This window comes from Heloderma suspectum, chromosome 7, assembly GCF_057233095.1.
Source record: "Heloderma suspectum isolate Gila_16-S chromosome 7, 16-S_ref, whole genome shotgun sequence".
Classification (NCBI taxonomy): Eukaryota; Metazoa; Chordata; class Lepidosauria; order Squamata; family Helodermatidae; genus Heloderma; species Heloderma suspectum.
Window position 1 is genome coordinate 34,159,323 of NC_139464.1, and position 19,722 is coordinate 34,179,044.

The following is a 19,722-nucleotide window of genomic DNA, read 5'->3' on the forward strand; positions in this document are numbered from 1 at the left end:
TGGCCCTGACTGGATAAAGTAAATCCTCTTTCATCACACTAGTGGTTTTACTGCACATATTGATTAGCATAGAGCCTTATGATAAACGCGTTTTTTACAAAAAATTAAAAATGGGACAAAATTGACATTTATATTAAAATGATGGGACGGTCGGGAAATATGAAAAAAACAGTACTGTCCTGTTTAAAACGGTACGCACGGTCAGCCTAACTTTAACTTACACTGCAATCCTATACATGTCTACTCAGAAGTAAGTCCCTCTGAGTTCAATGGGACTTACTCCCTGGTAAGTACATATAGGACTGCAGCTTTGGTTTCCATTGAATCAGTGGGACTTAAGTCATGACTAGCTTGTCTCAAGAATTTCAGTTGGACCTAAATGCAACTAGCTTAGTCTGGATCCATGCTAATCCACCAAACATGTTCTCTTTATGGGTAGAATCCAGAGAATGGTTTGGCATATGATGTAGCCATTTTGCTCCATGTAAGCAATTCTAAATCTGACCAGTCGTTGGATGAAAGACTAGACTCTAAGAACTCTGTGCACAGCGCTTTATGTTCCTGGGAGTAAAGTTATTTATTTATTCATTTATTACATTTATATCTCACCTTTCTTCTATTGTGGAACTCAAGGTAGCTACATGTGGTTCCCAGGCGGTTCCCCCTCCAAGCACTGATCAGACCCAGATCTGCTTAGCTTCAGCATAGTGGCTGCCTCATGTGCCTTCAGACTATACCCTGGAACCAAAAATTGGGGTATAAGTAAAGCAATAAATAGTGAACTGAGGAAAGTGGGGGGGCTGGGGGAATAAGAAGTGACGGAAGCAAAAAAGTGAGAAGTAGCAGTTGGACGTGGGTCTAAAGTGTGTCTCATGACTCTGAGAATACACAGTCACTTTTATATGTAGTTAATCAGTTTAGAAACAGTGGCCAATCCATACACAATATATTCTCTTGATATGTACCTATATAATTAACTAGAAATATTAATCATACCAATACATTTTTGAAATGATTAGGAAAAAAATAGATATATTTCTAAAGTTTTTCATAAGCAAAAACAGTTAAATAAGTATAATAGGACATATATTGCTCTAAATGATTAGTTTTCTCTCTTCAGCATAGTATAATTTTGTAAGGCTACTTTTTTGTTCTTCTTGTTCTGAATAACCTTCTGAATCACTTATTCTGAATAAATGAAGCATTTTTTCTTTTCTTTTTTAGCACCACGGAGATTTCAAAGCCTCTCTTAGTGAAGTGGTGTTGTACTGGAATTACCTATTACCTGACATGCTGGGCATATTGCAAAACAATGTGGAAGCTCCTGAAAACTATGCAGACATCAGAAGTGCCTATGCTAGCCTTTTAAAACACTGCAATATGATGGATCTTATAGATATCTGTCAGAAATGTGGGGCACTAGCACTGGAAAATGAATCTATATCCTCTGTAAGTATTTTCATTATGTATTTGAATAAAACAGGCTTATAAAGAGCCACTTGCCTGGTTGCCTGTGACAAGTAAAAATGGCCTCCAATACAAGCCGATAAAACTTTTGAACACTTAAGAGTTGGTTCTTTTCTGCCTATCAAACCATTACTATGCCACAAAAAATAATGAACACACTAGGTATGGATTAGTAAGCATTTATATGGGCTAGTAACTTTTGTGAGCTTATTTGAAAGGCTGGAATAAAATGTTGTAGCCAAGAAAGTGATGTAGATGGAACCAAATTAGCTACACAGTAATCCTAAAATCCATGCCAAAGCCACATATTAGCTGTATTTGCTACTTTAGTTTTCCTGCTAAATCTCTGTAAAGGCTAAAAGCTATGTGGCTTATGAAGTAAGATAATCCCTCTTAATGTGTCTGGCACAACACTATGGAAATGATGCTCTTAATGTCAGAGTAACTCAGTAAAATTCAAGAAAAGCAGTCACTTAATCTGAAACAGAATTAAAAAAAAATAACTGTGGTACTTTAAGATGAGCATGTGATGAAGAAGGCTGTTGCCTGCTGAAAATCTGTATGAAGCTGCCTTAGGTGGAGTCAAACCATTGATTGATCAGTCCCAGTACCGTGACGAACTAATCTCCAAGGGTTCAGCCGGGAGTCTTTCCCAAATGTTATGCAAGCAAAACATTTATTTATAGTTATTTCAGTGAGCAGTATCCAAGTCAACAGGAGCACTAATGTAAATTATGTTGCACTAACATGAGGGACCTCTAGTGCATCAGCTAATACTACTGGCGTTGTGGTGGGTTTTCCGGGGAATCCTGTTTTGCCACCTAATGCTTTTGGCATTATGCTAGAGGTCCCTTACATTAGCGCAATGTTTTTTACATTAGCGCTCGTCATCTTCCATACTGCCCTATATATTTACATACTGCTTTTTTCTATATATAATATTCAAGGCAGCGGACTAACTCCATCTAACACAGTATAAAACACAAACTTCTTAAAACTGTTAAAATAATCATATTAAAACATGCAAAAGAAATAGCAACCATTACTCAGAAACCAGGAGCCTGGTGAAATAAGTCCTGACTGCTCTTTGAAAGGCAAGTGAAGATGGAGCCAAAAACAAAATACAAAAACTGTTACAGAAAATAATAATTTCTTGTAACAAGTGGGGAACTTTGAACATTTCCCCTTAATAGCCAGCTTTGAAGGCTGGCATCCTGTATCCAGAGGTGTGAGGGGAAATTGTCCACACCAAGACAATGCGATTTCCTGCTCCTTCTGGTTCTCTAAGTAGGGAAAAGTTGTGTAGTTTGTCAAGGTTTCCTCAGGAAAAGCAAGCTCACCTTGATGTAATACATTTGATTTCTCTGGGATACAAGAAAGACCGTTTTGTTTGCTTAAGAGCAAGATGTGCCAGCTGAAAAGGTGGGTTAAGATTTTCCACCTGTTTCTTCGCAATTTAAGACTTTGTGTCTATTAATTTTGCTATGTTTGTCAAATTCCAAATGTCTGTAAAATTCTGATCCCTTACTGAATCCACTTCCTTACATTTTTGAAGCTTGTGTTTAAAGGGTTTGACTATACTCCAGTCTTACTTGTGTTCACATTCTGCTATTCCAGTTTTAGGAATCTTCCCTAATTATAGGGGATTCCTTTTTACTTGAATATGAATACCCAACAAGGTTTTGGTATTCCATTTCAAGGTTCTCACACAACCTCAGTTTTAAAAGTGTGACAGTTTCTAACCTAAAAGGAGCATCGGGGGGGGGGGTCTTTACACCAGTGGATGATCCTGTGTGCTCCGTAGTGGCTAGCTCAAAGCCAGACAGAAAACATATCCCCAGCGATTTGAGCACCAGTATGCAGGACTGCAAGCCTCGTGTGGCGCAGAGTGTTTGGCGGCAGTATTACAACCGAAACCCTCCCCACGACCTGAGTTCGATCCCAGCAGAAGCCGGGTCTTGGGTAGCCGGCTCAGGTTGACTCAGCCTTCCATCCTTCCGAGGTGGGTAAAATGAGTACCCAGCTTGCTGGGGGAAAGGTAGTCACGACTGGGGAAGGCAATGGCAAACCACCCTGCTATAGTCTGCCATGAAAACGCCAGCACAAGTGGCGTCCCTCTAGGGGTCAGTAATGATCCAGTGCTTGCACAGGAGGAACCTTTCCTTTCCTATTGCAGGACTGCATCCATTTAGACTCTGCTCCTCTGCTATGAAGCATTCCCTGTCCTGGGTAATCTAGAAGTAGAGTAGCCTCCATTACCTACTTGTCCGAAAGGATGGTAGACTGTCTAGATACAGTTCTGATATCTCTTCTTGCTTGCCAAAGGTACAACTGTTAGAATTTATTGCTGGAACAGCGGATTTCACCAGTGAGAATAATTCCATTTTTTCTGCACCCTCTACTCCAACTAACAGAATGAGCCAGGATAATGAAAAGGTAAGGTGTGACTTTTGCCCCATATCCCAACGAACATAGCATTTCTTGTGAACGATGGCTACAGCTTTAGGTGCTACACTTTGCATTCCCTCATTTTGATAGCGATTTCCAGGCTTGTTTGTTTATGTACAGAAACCACAGTTTTGGAATCTCATGTTGAATTTGAGCAGAATTTCCTCATTCATTGTCTGGGTTTGAACAATCAGGAGAAACAACACAGCAGCATTTGTTTCCCCTGCCCACGCAAGTCACGTGAACAGGATTACCCTAATTACTTGTGCCACGTCACGAGTTGTCATGCCACCTGCCAGGTTCAAATGATACGAACGTAGTGCATTTTCACCTACCCTACAACCCATACTGCAAGCCATGGGTTGTAGGGTAAGTGAAAATGGATTACACTCACGCTGCACGCCTGCACCGTGACTACACGGCAACCTGCAACACGGTGCGGGCAATTAGGGTAATCCCTGGTGTGCACAGGGGCTGGGGAAACAACCAATGCTGCATTGTTTCCCCCGCTGATCATCTGAACGAGCCCATTGAAAGAAAACACCACTGGGTCTGTCTGCACAGCATGCTAACCCACACTCAGTGGTTGAGTGTGGGTTACCTGTGGGTTGTTGAACCTTTTGTTAGTGTGTTGTCTGAACCCAGGACATTTTCCACAGGGTGGCTTCTTAACCATGCAGTGTGATTTGCTAGCCACCCTGAACAACCCAACAACAAACCATGGGTTCTCAAGGTGGCTTGTTCGAGAAAAATAAGCTACACTGCATGGTTAACATGCCACCCTGAAGAAAATGTCCTGGGTTCAGACAACACTCTAACCCACAGTTCAACAAACAACCCAAGGTTCAACCACAATTCATACTCAACCACTGAGTGTGAGTTAGCGTCTTGTGCAAACCCAGTCACTGTCTTGATTTGTGGAAAGACATTTCAAAATACGTAGACAATGACCTGGTTTGCATGATCACAATGGCTTAAACAAGCCATGATGGCTTGTTTAATCCCTGGCATGCCCTGGGCGCTATTTGCGTAATTACCCGCCTGGGTGTGGTTTGTCGTGTCATCTGAACCTGGGTGGCATGGCTCGTTGGAGGAGGAAACAACCCTCAAATAACACCACAACAGGCCATGGGTAATTTGAAGGTAGTTTCCCCCTCAAACAGGAAATTGTGCCTGGCACACACACCATGTCTTAAACAAGCCACCGAGGCTTGTTTAAGCTGTGGTGATCATGTGAACCAGGCCATATTGGTAAAAGGCTCCAAGGTTCAGAATCCTTTTGTGGGCATCAGTCATGTTCCCTTACCTATATTTGCTGCCTTTCAGTTATTGTATTTATTTATTTAAAGCATTTCTTGGCCACATTTCATGGCAGAAGACCTCCCAAAGCAGCTTACAGTTACTCACGTCTTCTTCCTGGATCCCTGTGTTGAAGACATTATGCTACCTGAAGGTCTGCTCCAAAGGCCAGAAGTCAAAGAAAATATTTTTGGCATCTTGACTGATATTTGAATAATAAACCCTTTAGAGCGCAATCCTATGCAGGTTTAGACAGAAAAAAGTCCTACAACCTCAGCTATGCTGGTTGGGGAATGCTGGGAGTTGTAGGACTTTTTTCTGTCTAAACCTGCATAGGATTGTGCCATTAGGGGATAAAATAGTATCTATTATCAAGCTGGTCATTATGGAGGTTTTAGATATTAGACTAGAAAGCAAACAGGGAAATGTCATAGGGGTGGCATAAAACTTTGTTACATGTACATTTAAAAATCCATGTTAATCCATATTTATTTCATTCCTTATCCAATCTTTCAAAACAAAGGTAAGTGATTTGACAGCTGGTGAAATTTATTTTTGCTTTGTGACATGCGAGTTTCCCTGATGAATTGCTAAATCATGTTTTCATGAAGCAAACAACCAGGAAGAAAGTAACAAGTTTTTTTTTTTATGTAGCTGTCATTGGTGGTGAAGAAAATTCTATATGCGTATTTAAGCTTGTTAGTTAACTCCAAGAATGATCTGGCCTTTGCTCACATTTTAAATATTCCTGAGAGAGGGCTTGGAAGAGAAGCTTTTACTGACCTAAAACATGCTGCACAGAAGAAACAAATGCCTATATTCCTGGTATGTATGACAATTGGCTTCAGTCTTTTTATGATGCCATTGAAGAGAAATAATAGGATGATACTGTAAAAATAAATAAATCTCTCTTTAGGAGCTGAGTTGGGCTTAATTTTTCCAGCCAGAATAAACTGTATAGAATGTAGATTTGAATAAGAGCAGAGGGTGGTTTTAGTGAAGAGTTGATTGTATATGATATGAAGGTGGGCAGTGAGACTCTATATACTTTCATCTTGAAAAGAAACTGTGGGTTGGATCCAGACTTAGTTAAGCTTAGACCAGATCCATTGAAACCAGTGAGGCAAGTTAGTCATGACTAACCTATGTCCTGTTGATTTCAGTGGGTCTACTCTAACTGTGACTAAGTCTGGATCCAGCTGAATGGCTGCAAATCTATACTCAGTTTCCTCGGAGTAAGCCCTGTTGAACTCAGTGGGACTTACTTTTAAGTAGACCTGTTTAGGATTGTGCTGTAAGGTTTTCATCCAGATAACCATTCACTAGACCCACATTTTGTAGCCCATCTGATATTCCTGTAGCTCTCTCTGTTATATAGCAAACTACTTTGAAATCTGGTGATTTCTAAAACAATTTGATATGATATGAATTATTACAGTTAGAAGAAGAAAAATATGTGGAGCACTTAAAGAAACTTTCTGGATGGTTGTCAGTGGAGACTATAGAAGAAACCTGGGAAACTTGAAGGTAGTAGCAAAAAGTATTTCGAAAGCCATCCAGGAGCCTAATGGGTAGTTCCAATCAGAGCCCCGTACATAGTGAGATTTGCCATAATCACTTGTGAGAGAAAATGTTGTCAGTGTGCACTGACTTTTTCTGTTGTGCTTGCAGGATATTTCTTGTAGAAAATTTTGGGACAAAAAAAAATGTTGTGCACATCACTTCAGGTTGTACCTGTTGCCTGGCTACACCGTTATAAATTTCAGACCAAACCAGAAGTGTAATAAATAGTACAGGAAAAAATTATGAAGTTGCATGGGTGTCTGCAACAGTCACAGGACATCCATTTTTATTGTGCCATCTATGCTGTCTCTATAAATCATCCAGCCTATTCGGGATAGTGAAGACTAGCACAGTCCTTGTGAGGACTGTAGATGTTGGATAAAATGTGTCAGTGCACCCAGTCGGTATTACACAGAAGATGGTTACCCATTATCACTGTCAAAGCTGGAGAAAATCTTCAGGCACAACATCAGGTTTAAAACTGTAAATGCTTTTAAGCTGGGAATAGGTTTGATGTACCATGGTCAAATAATGGGGTTCTTATGATTAAGTATGGAAAAAATATGAAGGATTAATTATTTCAATTCCTGATGTAGTATTAATGTCTTTTGTCTTGTCTTTTTGAAGTATGAGTTTGGACTAGATCTATTACCCGCTCTTGTATGGTTGCCAAAGAAAAGAAACTTCTTTGCTCTGTAAATCAGCCTTCTTCTTTTGGCATCTTTGTTTTGAAGAAATTGAATGACAATGGGCAGTGTTCTAGTGTACCATTCCACAAACTCAAATAGTGCGAGTGGAGCTCCACCGAATCTTTTCATCATGTAAGCACTTGTGCATTGCGCTTGTACAACAGTGCTTGTGCAAACATAACTTTAGTTGGACTCATCTTGCGCATAGTTTGGAAACTAGTTTCAGCTAGTGCAATGTCATTTGTGCTAACAGAATGACATAGTTGGATACTACTCAGTATGTTTTCCGTTGAATAATCAAGGTTCTGTGAACTGCCCACAATCCAGAGCACAGCTCTGAACATTGGCAGAATGTAGTTTTTCTCTATTAGAATTATTCCACTGGGTTGGGTGTTTTTGCAAATCTGCTCCCCTCCCTGCCCCGGGTGTGAATTACATAATACATAGATAAAGATAAGCGTACTCATATACAATAGATTCTGTTGCACTGGTTGTGATAGAGGTGAGGGATAATGGACCTACAAGACCCATTGACAAGCACTCGTTCCACAGATGCGCTGCTATCACACACGTGCTACCTCTGAGTTGGCAGCTAATGGATCAGAAGCTTTCTGCTGCTGATAACTGCTTGTGGCGGCATAACTGAATTCTTCACAGAAACACCATTGTTGTATATTATGTGATTGATGAAGAGATAGTTCTTGTTGCTGGTACAATCCTTCTGAATCATATGGGGCTTGAGACAGTAGAATGGTTTGAGCAGATCTTCCAAAGATTTGTAGCTTTGTTTCAAAATAGCATGCAGTTAATATATTTGGAACATTTTTGTCTTGTTTTACAAGACATAGACAGCTGTGATGTTAACACTCAGTTACTGAATAATACAGGCTTTTATTTGCTTCCATGAATCATCTCACTCTGTATGGGAATATGGTTGGCTTCTGTGGCGTATCATTATTTGGAGAGGGTCAGTTTTCCAAAATCACATTAAAAATTATCTTCCTAATTTTATGGATTGATGTTTGTGCTACTGTTTTACTTAGCTAAATTGTATGTGTCTTGTTAGATGGCAACCTCTTTTATCCGAACCATAGAACTTGGAGGCAAAGGTTATGCCCCTTCTCCAGATGATCCTTTGAGAACTCATGTGAAAGGACTTTCACACTTTGTTCACTTTATTGATAAACTGGAAGAAATTATTGGTGAAGTCCTGGATCCAAGGTAACAATTTTCTCATGTGTATATCTATATGCTGTGCTGTTCAAGTTTAAAACATATCTTCATTCATTAGCTTTTGAAAAGCAAATTTATTTATTTATTTATTCATTCATTCATTTCATTTCTATACCGCCCAATAGCCGAAGCTCTCTGGGCGGTTCACAAAAATTAAAACCAAACAACACACAATAAAACAATTTAAAATATATAGAACATTAAAATCAGCAAACTTTGTCAGAGTATACATTAACTACACTAGAGAAAGGGTTTTCAAACCTTGTGAGCCTCACTATATGAAGACTGAACCTATTTAACCTTTCCTTAACATAATTAAGATAAAGCAGATTGGGGAAGCAACTTTCCTGAAGTATATAAAAAATAGTTGGACAGAGGCTGCAATTCTATACCCACTTACCAGGGCATAAGCCCCACTGAACTCAATATGACTTAATTCTGAATAGATAATCTATATTATTGTATTGTAAGACATCTTAAGCTTGTAGTCTTCTCTTCTCACTTTCTGCAGGTATTCCCTCTCTTTCTCATCTGTGTTTCCTTTAGTACTTCTAGAGAAATGAAGTACAAGTTGTTCTTGTGCAAGGAAAGAATGGTGGTAGAGGTGACAGCTGCTATCACGGCTATCTTGAACTTGCTTAGTAGTAGGCTATGTATGTAATCACAGAAGTGACATGGTCTCTGTCAGAGAGCTTTACAGTTCACAATAATTGGACAAATCTGGAATGGGAGGAAGGGTCTGGGGATTGACAAGAAGCAGTCAGGTGGAAATGGAGCGCCGGTTAGGTGAAGGTTTGATTGTTCAGAAAAAGCCTTCATTAAAGACGAGTGCCTTGATGGAGGAACCTGTTAAATTGAGAGGGGATGTGTTCCAGACACACTGAACTGGATGACAGAAAGTGGAGATGTGTCTTGCAGGTGGACCAAGAATGTGGAAAGGGGAGACAGTGGAGAAGATCTCAAGATTCAAGAGACAATGAACTTTAAAAGTGAGCTCTCTAACTTGTAGTTGGTGCAGAGCATATCAGAGAGCCAGTGCAGGAGGAGAAATGGCATGACCTTGAAATGTCCTTTATATTTGACTAGCAAAATTCCTGTCAACAGAACAAGAGCAGAAGGAGACTCTGTATTTTGCAGGGCAGCTTCGGGGAGGGGTATAATGCACCTTCTTGTCTACTCTTTGTACAGGCACAAGGGTTCTCCGTTAGTAGTTGCTGGACTACATAGCATCGGGAACAGCTTTTGCCCAGCCACACTATGTTCCCTCACACGAGTGCTGTGCTTTATGTTTTCCCACAGGAGAACAAGTATTGGCCACTGATGATTATGGGGGGAAAGTGCTCCTTCAGCATCCCAGGCATAAATGTTCTCATGTAACATTCAAGCAAGAAAGCAATACCTTTGGCAAACTTGAATAATGGAACAGATTTCTAAACTGAGAAGAACATAGCTATCTGGAAATCTGCAGGCCTCTCAGATCCTACCACTTATTACATGACAAATACAGCTGTGACAGTGGCCATCTCGAAGTCCAGAAGGAAAAAGGGTCATGCTGAATAAAGGCATCAAAAACCAAGGTTATCAGAGAACTGGTGAATAGAAACTAGAATGAGCTGTTGATGATGTACCCATAGGAGCTGAGTGCCTAGGGAGGAAATAGTCCACTAGTCTGGTTATTAATAAAAGCTTGATTGGCCAGCTAAAGACACCAGTGTCTTTGATCTTGCTGTGGTGGAATAAAAGAGGTTCCTGAAGGTTGTGAGGGAGAGTAGAAAGCTTTGGGTGAGGTGGGGAATTAGATGGTGTCAAAATGCCTGAACTAGGGTAGGGTAGACAAAACTTCAACACTTTATAAGAATAGTTGGTTGCAAGTTGTGAATGAGAGAAAATTAACTCCCAGTTTTAGTTGGTAGTTTATAGTTTCACTTAATATGCAACACTGAAAAAATAGCCCTGCTAATGCAAACTCCAAAGCAAATGAATTTCATTGTCCCAAAATTGCAGGCTGGAAGGGGCTGTTGCTGGGAGGGAGTAGCTTATGAGAGCCCTGCAGTTCAGTTTATACCAAATACTGCAGGTCAGGCGGCTTACAACAATCCTGCTGTAATGTTGGGTATTAGGCTCCCATTGCAGTTTGGAGGGCTATGCTGAGAGAGTAGCTGACATCAGCCCTGGAATGTAGTCCACTGTTAATGTTGCAAGTCAGAGGTGGGGCTGAGGCTGGCTTGGATTCTAAGTCAAAAATCCCTGCTATTTCTTAGGTTGCAGCAAAGGTCAGTCTACTTAAATTGCTCCCTCTGACCTCCTCCAGGCCAAATCGAGCACTCAGTTACATGCAGAAGCCTCTTCCACCATTGATGTTCATGCAGATAGTTGCACTTTTAAATGTTCAAACACTAAAAACACCCCCCCTAAAATTGAAATTAAATTTTGTACATGAAGTAAGACCCCATTTAAAGTAGGCACTTCTGTCTTTGCTAATGTTTGCTTTTTCAGCTCCCTCAAACACAGGTTCAGGTAAGACACGTGCATCAGGGGTACACTGCATATTGGTTGCAGTATCCAATGAGAATGCACTCACAGGACCCTCTGCTTGCCCAATGGGGCTTTGGCGCTTCTAAAAATAACTCCAGAAAGGAGCAAAAACTGGACAGGTTGGTGGAGCTCCCTTCTGTGAGCTCCGCTGTCCTGTCCCATTTCATAAACTAGTATTTCTACTCATTTTGAGTTATTTTTAGAAGTGCTAAAGCCCAGTTGTGCAAGCAGTGGGTCCTGTGAGAGCACGAGCACAATAAGATACTATCCACCTCTTTAATTCACAAGAGTACTTGACAGTGCAGTCCTACGCATGTCTACCCAGAAGTATGTGCAGTTGAGTTAAATGGAGCTTATATCCAAGTAAGTATGGCCAGAGGGGTGGGCAAAGTTTTGCGCCTGAGGGCTACATGCAGTGCTGTGTCAGGAACCACATTCATGCATACACACATGCACAGCTTTCCCCTTGCCTGACCAGTCATACATGCACTATCCCCACATACAGGTACAGAGGCATGCACATACAGGGCAATCCTGGCTTTCAAGGGCTCTCCCAGCTGGGATGGAGAAGGGCAGTCCCTTCTTTACCCCAGCAGGGGAGAGAAAAGCCATCTGAAAGCTGAGATTGCACCAGTGACTGTCAGAACAATCCTGGGTTTCAAGGTTGTATAGAATTGCAGCTTTACAGGGGTTTTTTAGGTTTGTCTTTAGAGCAACCCAAGAAAGTAGATCACATTTCTAAGTAGGGGGAACAGAGTCCAAGCCTATTATATTTACTGTGTTCATTGGGGCTTATGCCAAGGTAACTGCATAGGATTGCAGCACAAGTTACTAGCCCATAGTCACATGGGCTTGTGGCAAAAGTAGAACCTGAACCCAGGTTTTCCAAATCAAGGTCAAAACTCTGGCCACTGGACTATGCTGACTATTGGATGGATGCTCGTTCATTCCTTGTATCAAGCGGTGACATGTACTAGCTATTAAAGCCTTCTATTTCAAATTATTTTAGTCAGAGTATTCAGAACTCTGATCTCTCTTTCCACCGCAGAAGATCAAATGTTAACACTACTTCACTTGAAAGTGTTATTCTGGATGCCAAAAGATGTATAGCATGGTTTTATATGCTTTTAATTACATTAGAAATACTTTCCTGCAGGGAAGAGTATACAACTGAACATGAGTGAAATCTTTGGGACTTTGTACGGTATACAGGAATGTTGCCTTTGTATAATCTCCCTGCATGAGTAGAGCTCGATGATATAGATCATAAGTGATTTTTAAAGGTAGCGACTGAACTAGCTGTCAATGCCTGCTGGGGGAAGTCTTCTTGTTACAGAAATAAATCTGGCATTTACAAAATTATTACTTGCCTCTCCAATAATACATTGATATGAATAAATGTTATAGTGTCTAGCTACTCTGTTTTTCCCTCAGGGTGGAACTCTCAGATCAGTTGGCATTGAAAAGGCCCTTCTATGTCACTGCCAGGGAGGAGTCAGAGACATAAATGCCCATTTGGAGCATTCATGTTAATATTACTTGCATTTTAGCTTAAGGTGGCACAGTGAAGTAACTCTGGCTTTTTTGTTCAGATTAAATCATTCATATAATGTATAAGAAGGACATTTAATTCTTTCGACAAAGTATTTCATCGCTTAATAAAACCAGCCTCAGGCTGCCATCCTTTGCACACTTATTGGGAAGCAAATCCTGTTGAATTTGGTGGGATTTACTTTTGAGTAAACATGGGTAGGATTGGGTTGGAAGAGTAGCCTGTTTATACCGTACCTTAATGCAGAATTAAGTTAACCATGGCATGATGTCTTAAAACTAATCCCTTACACAGTAGATTGGCACTTTGTCTTGGCCTCTTCCTATGAAAAATGAATGAAGTTTTCCTTTCATTGCTCCAGCTAGAGTTGTGTATATCTGATGGGGAATTGGAACATTTTTCCTGGAAATGAAGAATGTGGGAAGAAAGATTAAACAAGCATTGGGATATTAGCTGCTTGGAGCAGCAAAATTGGATAGAGATTGACAAGCACATTGATCTTAGTTTTACTGGGGTTTGTGCTGGTAAAACAACAGTAATAGCTAAAAGGCCCACTTTGTAGAACTAACCAATCAAAATAAGTGTGGCCTTTGTATAGAAATGGCAGAGTTTTTCTTCAACAATGGTTTGTTATCTTATTCAGAATACTGTTGTAGCTTCCCTGAAGCTACATTAATAGTTGAAAACTTCTGCTCATTATCTTATGATGGGAAAGGCATGGAAAAAGCCTTTTCCATACCCATGATAAGAAGGTGATCATCAGAGGCTTTTAATCATTGATGCTCCCATATGTGAATGTAGGTAGAAGTATTTGAGCTGGGGAGGTGTCCTGCAGTTCATGGTATCAAAGGTTGTTATCAGATTTACTCTTAAGAAATTCATGATCAGAAATCATGTAGGCAAAAATCCATGCTAGATAAAAACGGAAGAGACCCACCAGATCATCCATCTTCACACTATATATAGTTGGGAGAATGAGAGAATGAGTCCTTTTGGAATTCTGCAGTGTGACCTAGAAAGCAGAAATTTGGTACACGCTCGTCCAAGACACCTTGATTTACTATTAAAAAGTCTTGAAGGCAGCCATTGATGCATCTCTCCCTTGAAATGGGGGACATGAAGCAGAATACAAAATAGATATGGTACTTTCACATGACTTGAGGGCTGAGGCCTTGTACACATGAGCCCCAAAGAATTACAAGAAATTGCTGAAAATTGAAATACTTTATATCTAACACAAAACTTGAGACATTAAATTTCACCTTAAAAGGCCGCATATTTGACAAAATGCTAAACTGCAGTTTCTGTACCTGTTTATGCATGTGAAACAGGAGAGACTTCCCAGAACATGCATCTGCAGACTATAAACCTGCATAATAGTATGTTAGCTAAAAGCCTGTTAAGTTTGATGAGTGTGGGAAGAGAGGAATGGTAGTGCAACACCAAAGAATCATCTGGGAATGGCCATTGGGTGATGATTAAACAGGCTGCCTACCCTCTGTACTTCTAGCACTTAAGCCTACTCCTGTTTTCATAGCGGCAACCAGATTTCTATTTCCTGGTTGCACTAGCGTGTGACGGAATGTTGGGAACTGACTTATAAAATACATACTATTGAACATAGATAATATGTATGGGGATAACTTGTCATTGGGATGGAGAAACTTGTATTTCTGTCTCGTACTGGAAGAGTACTTCAAACTCTTTATAAAAGTGCTGTTCATTAATGACCTGTTCATGCTGGCTACTGAATTGTTATAGTCAAAACACTTCTAATGGCTTATGTGCTTCTTAATTTATGGAAAACAAAAATGTTTTATAACAAGAGGTGGATGATTTCATTTCTTTCAAAACTTGAGTCCCACTTGTGGTTAATGAGCATTTGGATAATGTGAGCTAACAAATTAATTAAAAACTTCTTTGCCAGGCTATTTCCATTCCCATTTAAAACAGCAGATTGGAGAAAGATGAGTCTATTGTCCCTGCTTCTTAAGTCTTGTAATCTCCCAATTCTTAAAAGCAAATGATTGTATTAAAGGACAGGATCTCATTGCATGATGCTGTGCAACTTAATAGATCAAAGCTGTTTGCTGAGCAGTTTTGATTAACTGTGAAGACTCTCTGTTTTCAAAACTATTAAGTATATTAAGATAGTGCCAAGATGAATATGGAGATGACCCTAGGTCTGTTTTTAGACTTGCAGGGGGTCAAATTCTATCAACAATCAAGAGGCATCTGATAAAAGGCCGAAACAGCAGGGATTCCTTCTATCAAGCAGCAGAGGAAGTTGTACAAGATTTGGATTTGAGGATTGAAAATATTATCAATTTTAAGCATGAGGCTGCGGCAGCTAGCACTGTTGGAATCAGTCCAGCCCGGGTAAGGGGCCTCCTTTTGTTCTTCTCAATTGCTTGATATAAGACAAATGACATTTCCCTAAATGCCCCGATTGTAGAAAATAATTTAGTAATACAAGTTTCTTGTAACATGTTTAACTTGTTGAAAGAAAGTATTTGCTTTGTGCTACCTGAAGATGATGATACCTTTAAAAGGAACTTGGCAAATACTTATGGAAGAAAAAACTTTCATTTTAGAGTTTAATACTGATAATTGCACATTACAATAAAGTATTCAAAATTATTTTCTCTAGAGTCTCAAGATATTGCCCCCCCACCACCACCACAGAGTTACCCAGGCAAGGTCTACTGCTACATTTCTAACTTTCCTACCCTCATGCTACTGATGTATATATATGCTAAGTTTCTTCTTGGCCAGATTGGCTAGTAACCCTGTGACCCTAGTAACTGTTTGCCTTTCCTTGTACTGTGTATCTTAGTTCCCTTGCTTGAATCCTGTGGCCTCTTCATAAATATCTGTAGTGCTGCATGTTGTTGGTTCCTGCTCCATATGCAGGGCATAATGTGGTATGGAATATCCGAGTCTATAATGTGATATATGGAAAGTTCTGCTCTGAGGGAGCTGTATCTGCAGATCCCACTCTGGCTCTGGTCACATTTTCTCCAATGATATGCATGTATAAACATTTCTATTCAGATTTTAAGCAAAAGCCAAATTACCTGAATTTGGGAGGAAATTTTGCATTATACAGAGGAGCTTTCTACCATAAATTAAAATACAGGTATTTTTTGTACTGCCTGCAAGTGGAGCCAAGTTACTTGGATTAGGTGGGCTGTTAATGTAAATTATTTTTTCAAATTCCTCCTGTAGGATTATAAGGCTAATAATATAGTCCATTTTTTTTTTTATTTCAGCCCAAACTACATTGTATAAACCATGGCACTCGTTACTGCGGCAGAGATACTGTGAAGGTGTTACTGGCTCTTTTGGATGAAGCAGCTACTCAGCCTCCTTCCAAAAACAAAGCTCAACTGTTGTTTGGTGAAGAATTTGGATTCTGTTCTACCATGTTGCTCTTTAGGTAAGTGCTATGGCTTGAACATTGTCAGTGAGCCTCACAGAAGAGGTAAAAACGAGAATGCTTATTTTTTTTTACCTTGAAACATTTTTGTGTCAAGGTCCAAATTCCTTCAGGGGTAATCTATTGGGGGCCAGATGCTGCTGGTAGGCAGGGCCAGAGCCAAACTGGGCAGGACCACTGCTTTTCTCTTTCTCTGCCACCCCATTTTCTCTGTCTCCTTTTCTGGCACCCCTTTCTTGAGGCCGAGTGGCTGCTCTTGCTCTTGCCAGAGGTCTGAACTGATTGCTGGAGCCACAGGTTGCCAACCCCTGCTATACAGAGGCTGTCTCTACATAGGGCAAAATGGCATACTCTCAGCTGAGAAGAGTGGAATGTGTCTTGTTCAAATGAATGGCTCAGGAAGCCAATGCATCCAACAGTCCTCAACCTGTGCCTGGCTGGAATGACTCTTGGGCTGAGGAAGGGTGCGAATATTCTGTGTCAATAAAAATTAGTCTTATAGAATGCTATAAACAAAGTAAATGTTTGTTATCCCTTTGTTAAAGTTTGTTAAATCAGGGAGGAAAAATGGAGTGAACCACTTGGGGAGAAATATACCAAGACACAAGCAGCATTTAAGATTATTACTAACTGAGCAAGTCTTACTGGCTGGGAGTTGAATAAAACGTGCTGATTGAGATGCCTTGATGCCGGATATTTCCTTACCAAAAAATCAGTGGTTTCAGCAGAATATTTAAAAATCAGATACACTAAATCTACATATGCATAACACGAAACTGTTAGCTTGATAACTTCTGATATGTTTTGAGCTGATCACCATTTAAGTTCTATTTAAATAATAATATAGATCTCCAGCACAATCCAGTGGTTCTTCTCCAAAGCCTTTGAGACAGCGAATTCGAACGGCAGCATGTGAAAAAGAACTTAAGGTACAATAACTGCAAAACCTCTGCTGAGAAGAAATATTTATTTAAATCTAAACTTTATTGACTCTATATATTGCTTAATGTAAGATGACTAAAGCCTAATATGCAATTATAGAAAAAGCCTGTGTTGATGAAGTTCTGCTGGAGCTGTACATTTGCAGAAGAGGGTGGATGATACCATGTTTGAATTTCTCCCCCCCACCCCCGAACAGCAGCACCCGCTTGCATAAAACTAGCATGTCTGGGAGAAGTATTCTAGCCCAGCCTGCTGTCTGACATGCTGATTTAATTGCTGTATTCTATATTTCCATCATAAATTTTCATTGTAGATGCTTGAGGAATTGGGCCAGATCCATAGCACGGTTAGGGTTGCTGCTCTCCACTGGGGGATCAATCCTGCATGGAAGTCATACCCACTGACCTGAAGTTCATCCTCCCCCTCAATCCCAGAGATGGGTTTAGGTTGTTCAGGAAAGGCAATCTGCACATACTCAGAGACATTCTATTTGCACATTGCAAAGCTGATAAAAGATGGTGAAAAACAGGTTTGGGGGATGAACTGTGGCACAAATTAAAATCTGCTTATGTCTGAGAGCATACCAGGTTGATAAGCCCACTGGCACCTGTCACAACAGGGACTTGAACTGAAACTACAGTCAGGGCCAGAAATATTGCAACAAGGATAACTGTTTTGACAGTTGGCCTCTGTACACCACCACATTGAAGTTGAAAGGAAACACACCCAGATGGGAGCGAAGTCAGGACTTTCAGCTGTAATTCAAGGGGTGTGACAAAAGTGGCGCACTTATTATTCAGGAAGGACAGCCAGTGGCATACACACACACCCCCATCATTGGTGGCTCATAAGTAATGGAACAAATGGCTGACAAGCAGCTGCATGGCCAGGTGTGGCCTGTTTCCTGGCTACCCCATGACCAATCAAGCAGATAAAAGGCCTGGAGGTGGTTCTGAGTGTTACATTTGCGTTTGGTAGCTGTTCACTGGAACTCCCAACATGAGGTCCAAAGAGGTGTCCATGTGAGTGAAGGAGGCCATCATTAGGCTAAGGAAACAACATAAACCCATCAGAGAGATAGCAAAACTGGTGGGAGTGGCCAAGACAACAGTTTGGAACATCCTGAAAAAGAAGGAATTAACTGGCATGCTCAGCAACAGCAAAAGGCCTCGGAGACCACAGAAGACAACTAAAGTGGATGACTGCAGAATTTTGCTCATGGTGAAGAGGAACCCTTTCACAACATCTAGCCAGCTCAAGAACGCTCTTGAGGAGGTAGGCATGTCATTGTCAACATCTACAGTCAAGAGACGGCTTTATGAATGTAAGTACAGAGGCTTCACAACAAGGTGCAAACCACTGGTAACGCTCAAGAACAGACAGGCCAGACCAGCCTTTGCCAGCAAACACCTAAAAAAGCCTGCCCAGTTCTGGAATAAGATTCTTTGGACTAATGGAACCAAGATTAACTTGTACCAGAATGATGGGAAGAGAAAAGTGTGGAGAAGGAAAGGAACATCCAAAGCATACCACATCATCTGTCAAACATGGTGGCAGCAGTGTTATGGCATGGGCATGTATGGCTGCCAATGGAACCGGGTCACTGGTGTTTATTGATGAGCTGACTGCTGATCAAAGCAGCAGGATGAATTCTGAAGTGTGTAGGGCTATACTTTCTGCTCAGATTCAGCTGAATGCTGCCAAACTGATAGGATGCCGCTTCGTACTGCAGATGGATCATGACCCAAAATATACAGCAAAAGCTACCCCAGAGTTTCTGAAGGCAAAGAAGTGGGATGTTCTTCAATGGCCAAGTCAGTCACCTGATCTCAACCCAATAGAGTATGCTTTTCACTTCCTGAAGACAAGACTGAAGGCAGAAAGACCCACAAACAAGCAGCAGCTGAAGGCAGCTGCAGTCAAGGCCTGGCAAAGCACCTCGAGGGAGGAAACTCAGCATTGGGTCACATCCATGGGTTCCAGACTTCAGGCAGTCATTGACAGCAAAGGATTTTCATCCAGGTATTCAAGGCGATCCTTAAGTTTGTAATGATGTCGGTTTGTTCCATTACTTAGGAGCCACCAACGATGGGGGGTGGTATGCCACTGGCTGTACTTCCGGAATTGTTAGTGCCCCACTCTTGTCAAACCCCTTGAATTACAGCTGAAAGTCCTGACTTCGCTCCCATCTGGGTGTGTTTCCTTTCAACTTCAATGTGGTGGTGTACAGAGGCCAACTGCCAAAACAGTTATCCTTGTTCCAATATTTCTGGCCCTGACTGTATATTATTGCTGAACTTGTGGCATGCCAAAATGAATGCAACTCACTAGCCTTGTATTTTAGTTTCTTAGATGCCTCAAAATCTCCCTGGTTTTTTCAGACCCTGACAGACAACAGAAATAGGGGACTTATTGAGCCCTTGGTGGACTGCATTCAGCATTGTGAATTATATGTTGTGTAGGCCTGTGGTAGAGGTTGCTTCTTTTGTAAGAGGACTGCTTCTCTAGGACTGATGGCTGATTAAAATTGTGGGCTTTGTGTTGGAACTTCATGG

General features: G+C 40.8%; 1 protein-coding gene across 2 annotated transcripts in view; it reads left to right on the top strand.

Annotated features, from left to right (window-relative positions):
* Nucleotides 1-19,722, top strand: part of PARPBP (PARP1 binding protein) — a 39,516-nt gene that overhangs the window by 12,817 nt on the left and 6,977 nt on the right. For both annotated transcript variants that reach the window (XM_084809596.1, XM_084809595.1), the window contains exons 3-9: nt 1,225-1,449; nt 3,793-3,903; nt 5,869-6,039; nt 8,533-8,687; nt 14,982-15,165; nt 16,059-16,225; nt 17,073-17,154. In XM_084809596.1, the coding sequence (XP_084665722.1) occupies nt 1,225-1,449; nt 3,793-3,903; nt 5,869-6,039; nt 8,533-8,687; nt 14,982-15,165; nt 16,059-16,225; nt 17,073-17,154 (1,095 nt within the window). The remainder of the gene's footprint in view (nt 1-1,224; nt 1,450-3,792; nt 3,904-5,868; nt 6,040-8,532; nt 8,688-14,981; nt 15,166-16,058; nt 16,226-17,072; nt 17,155-19,722) is intronic.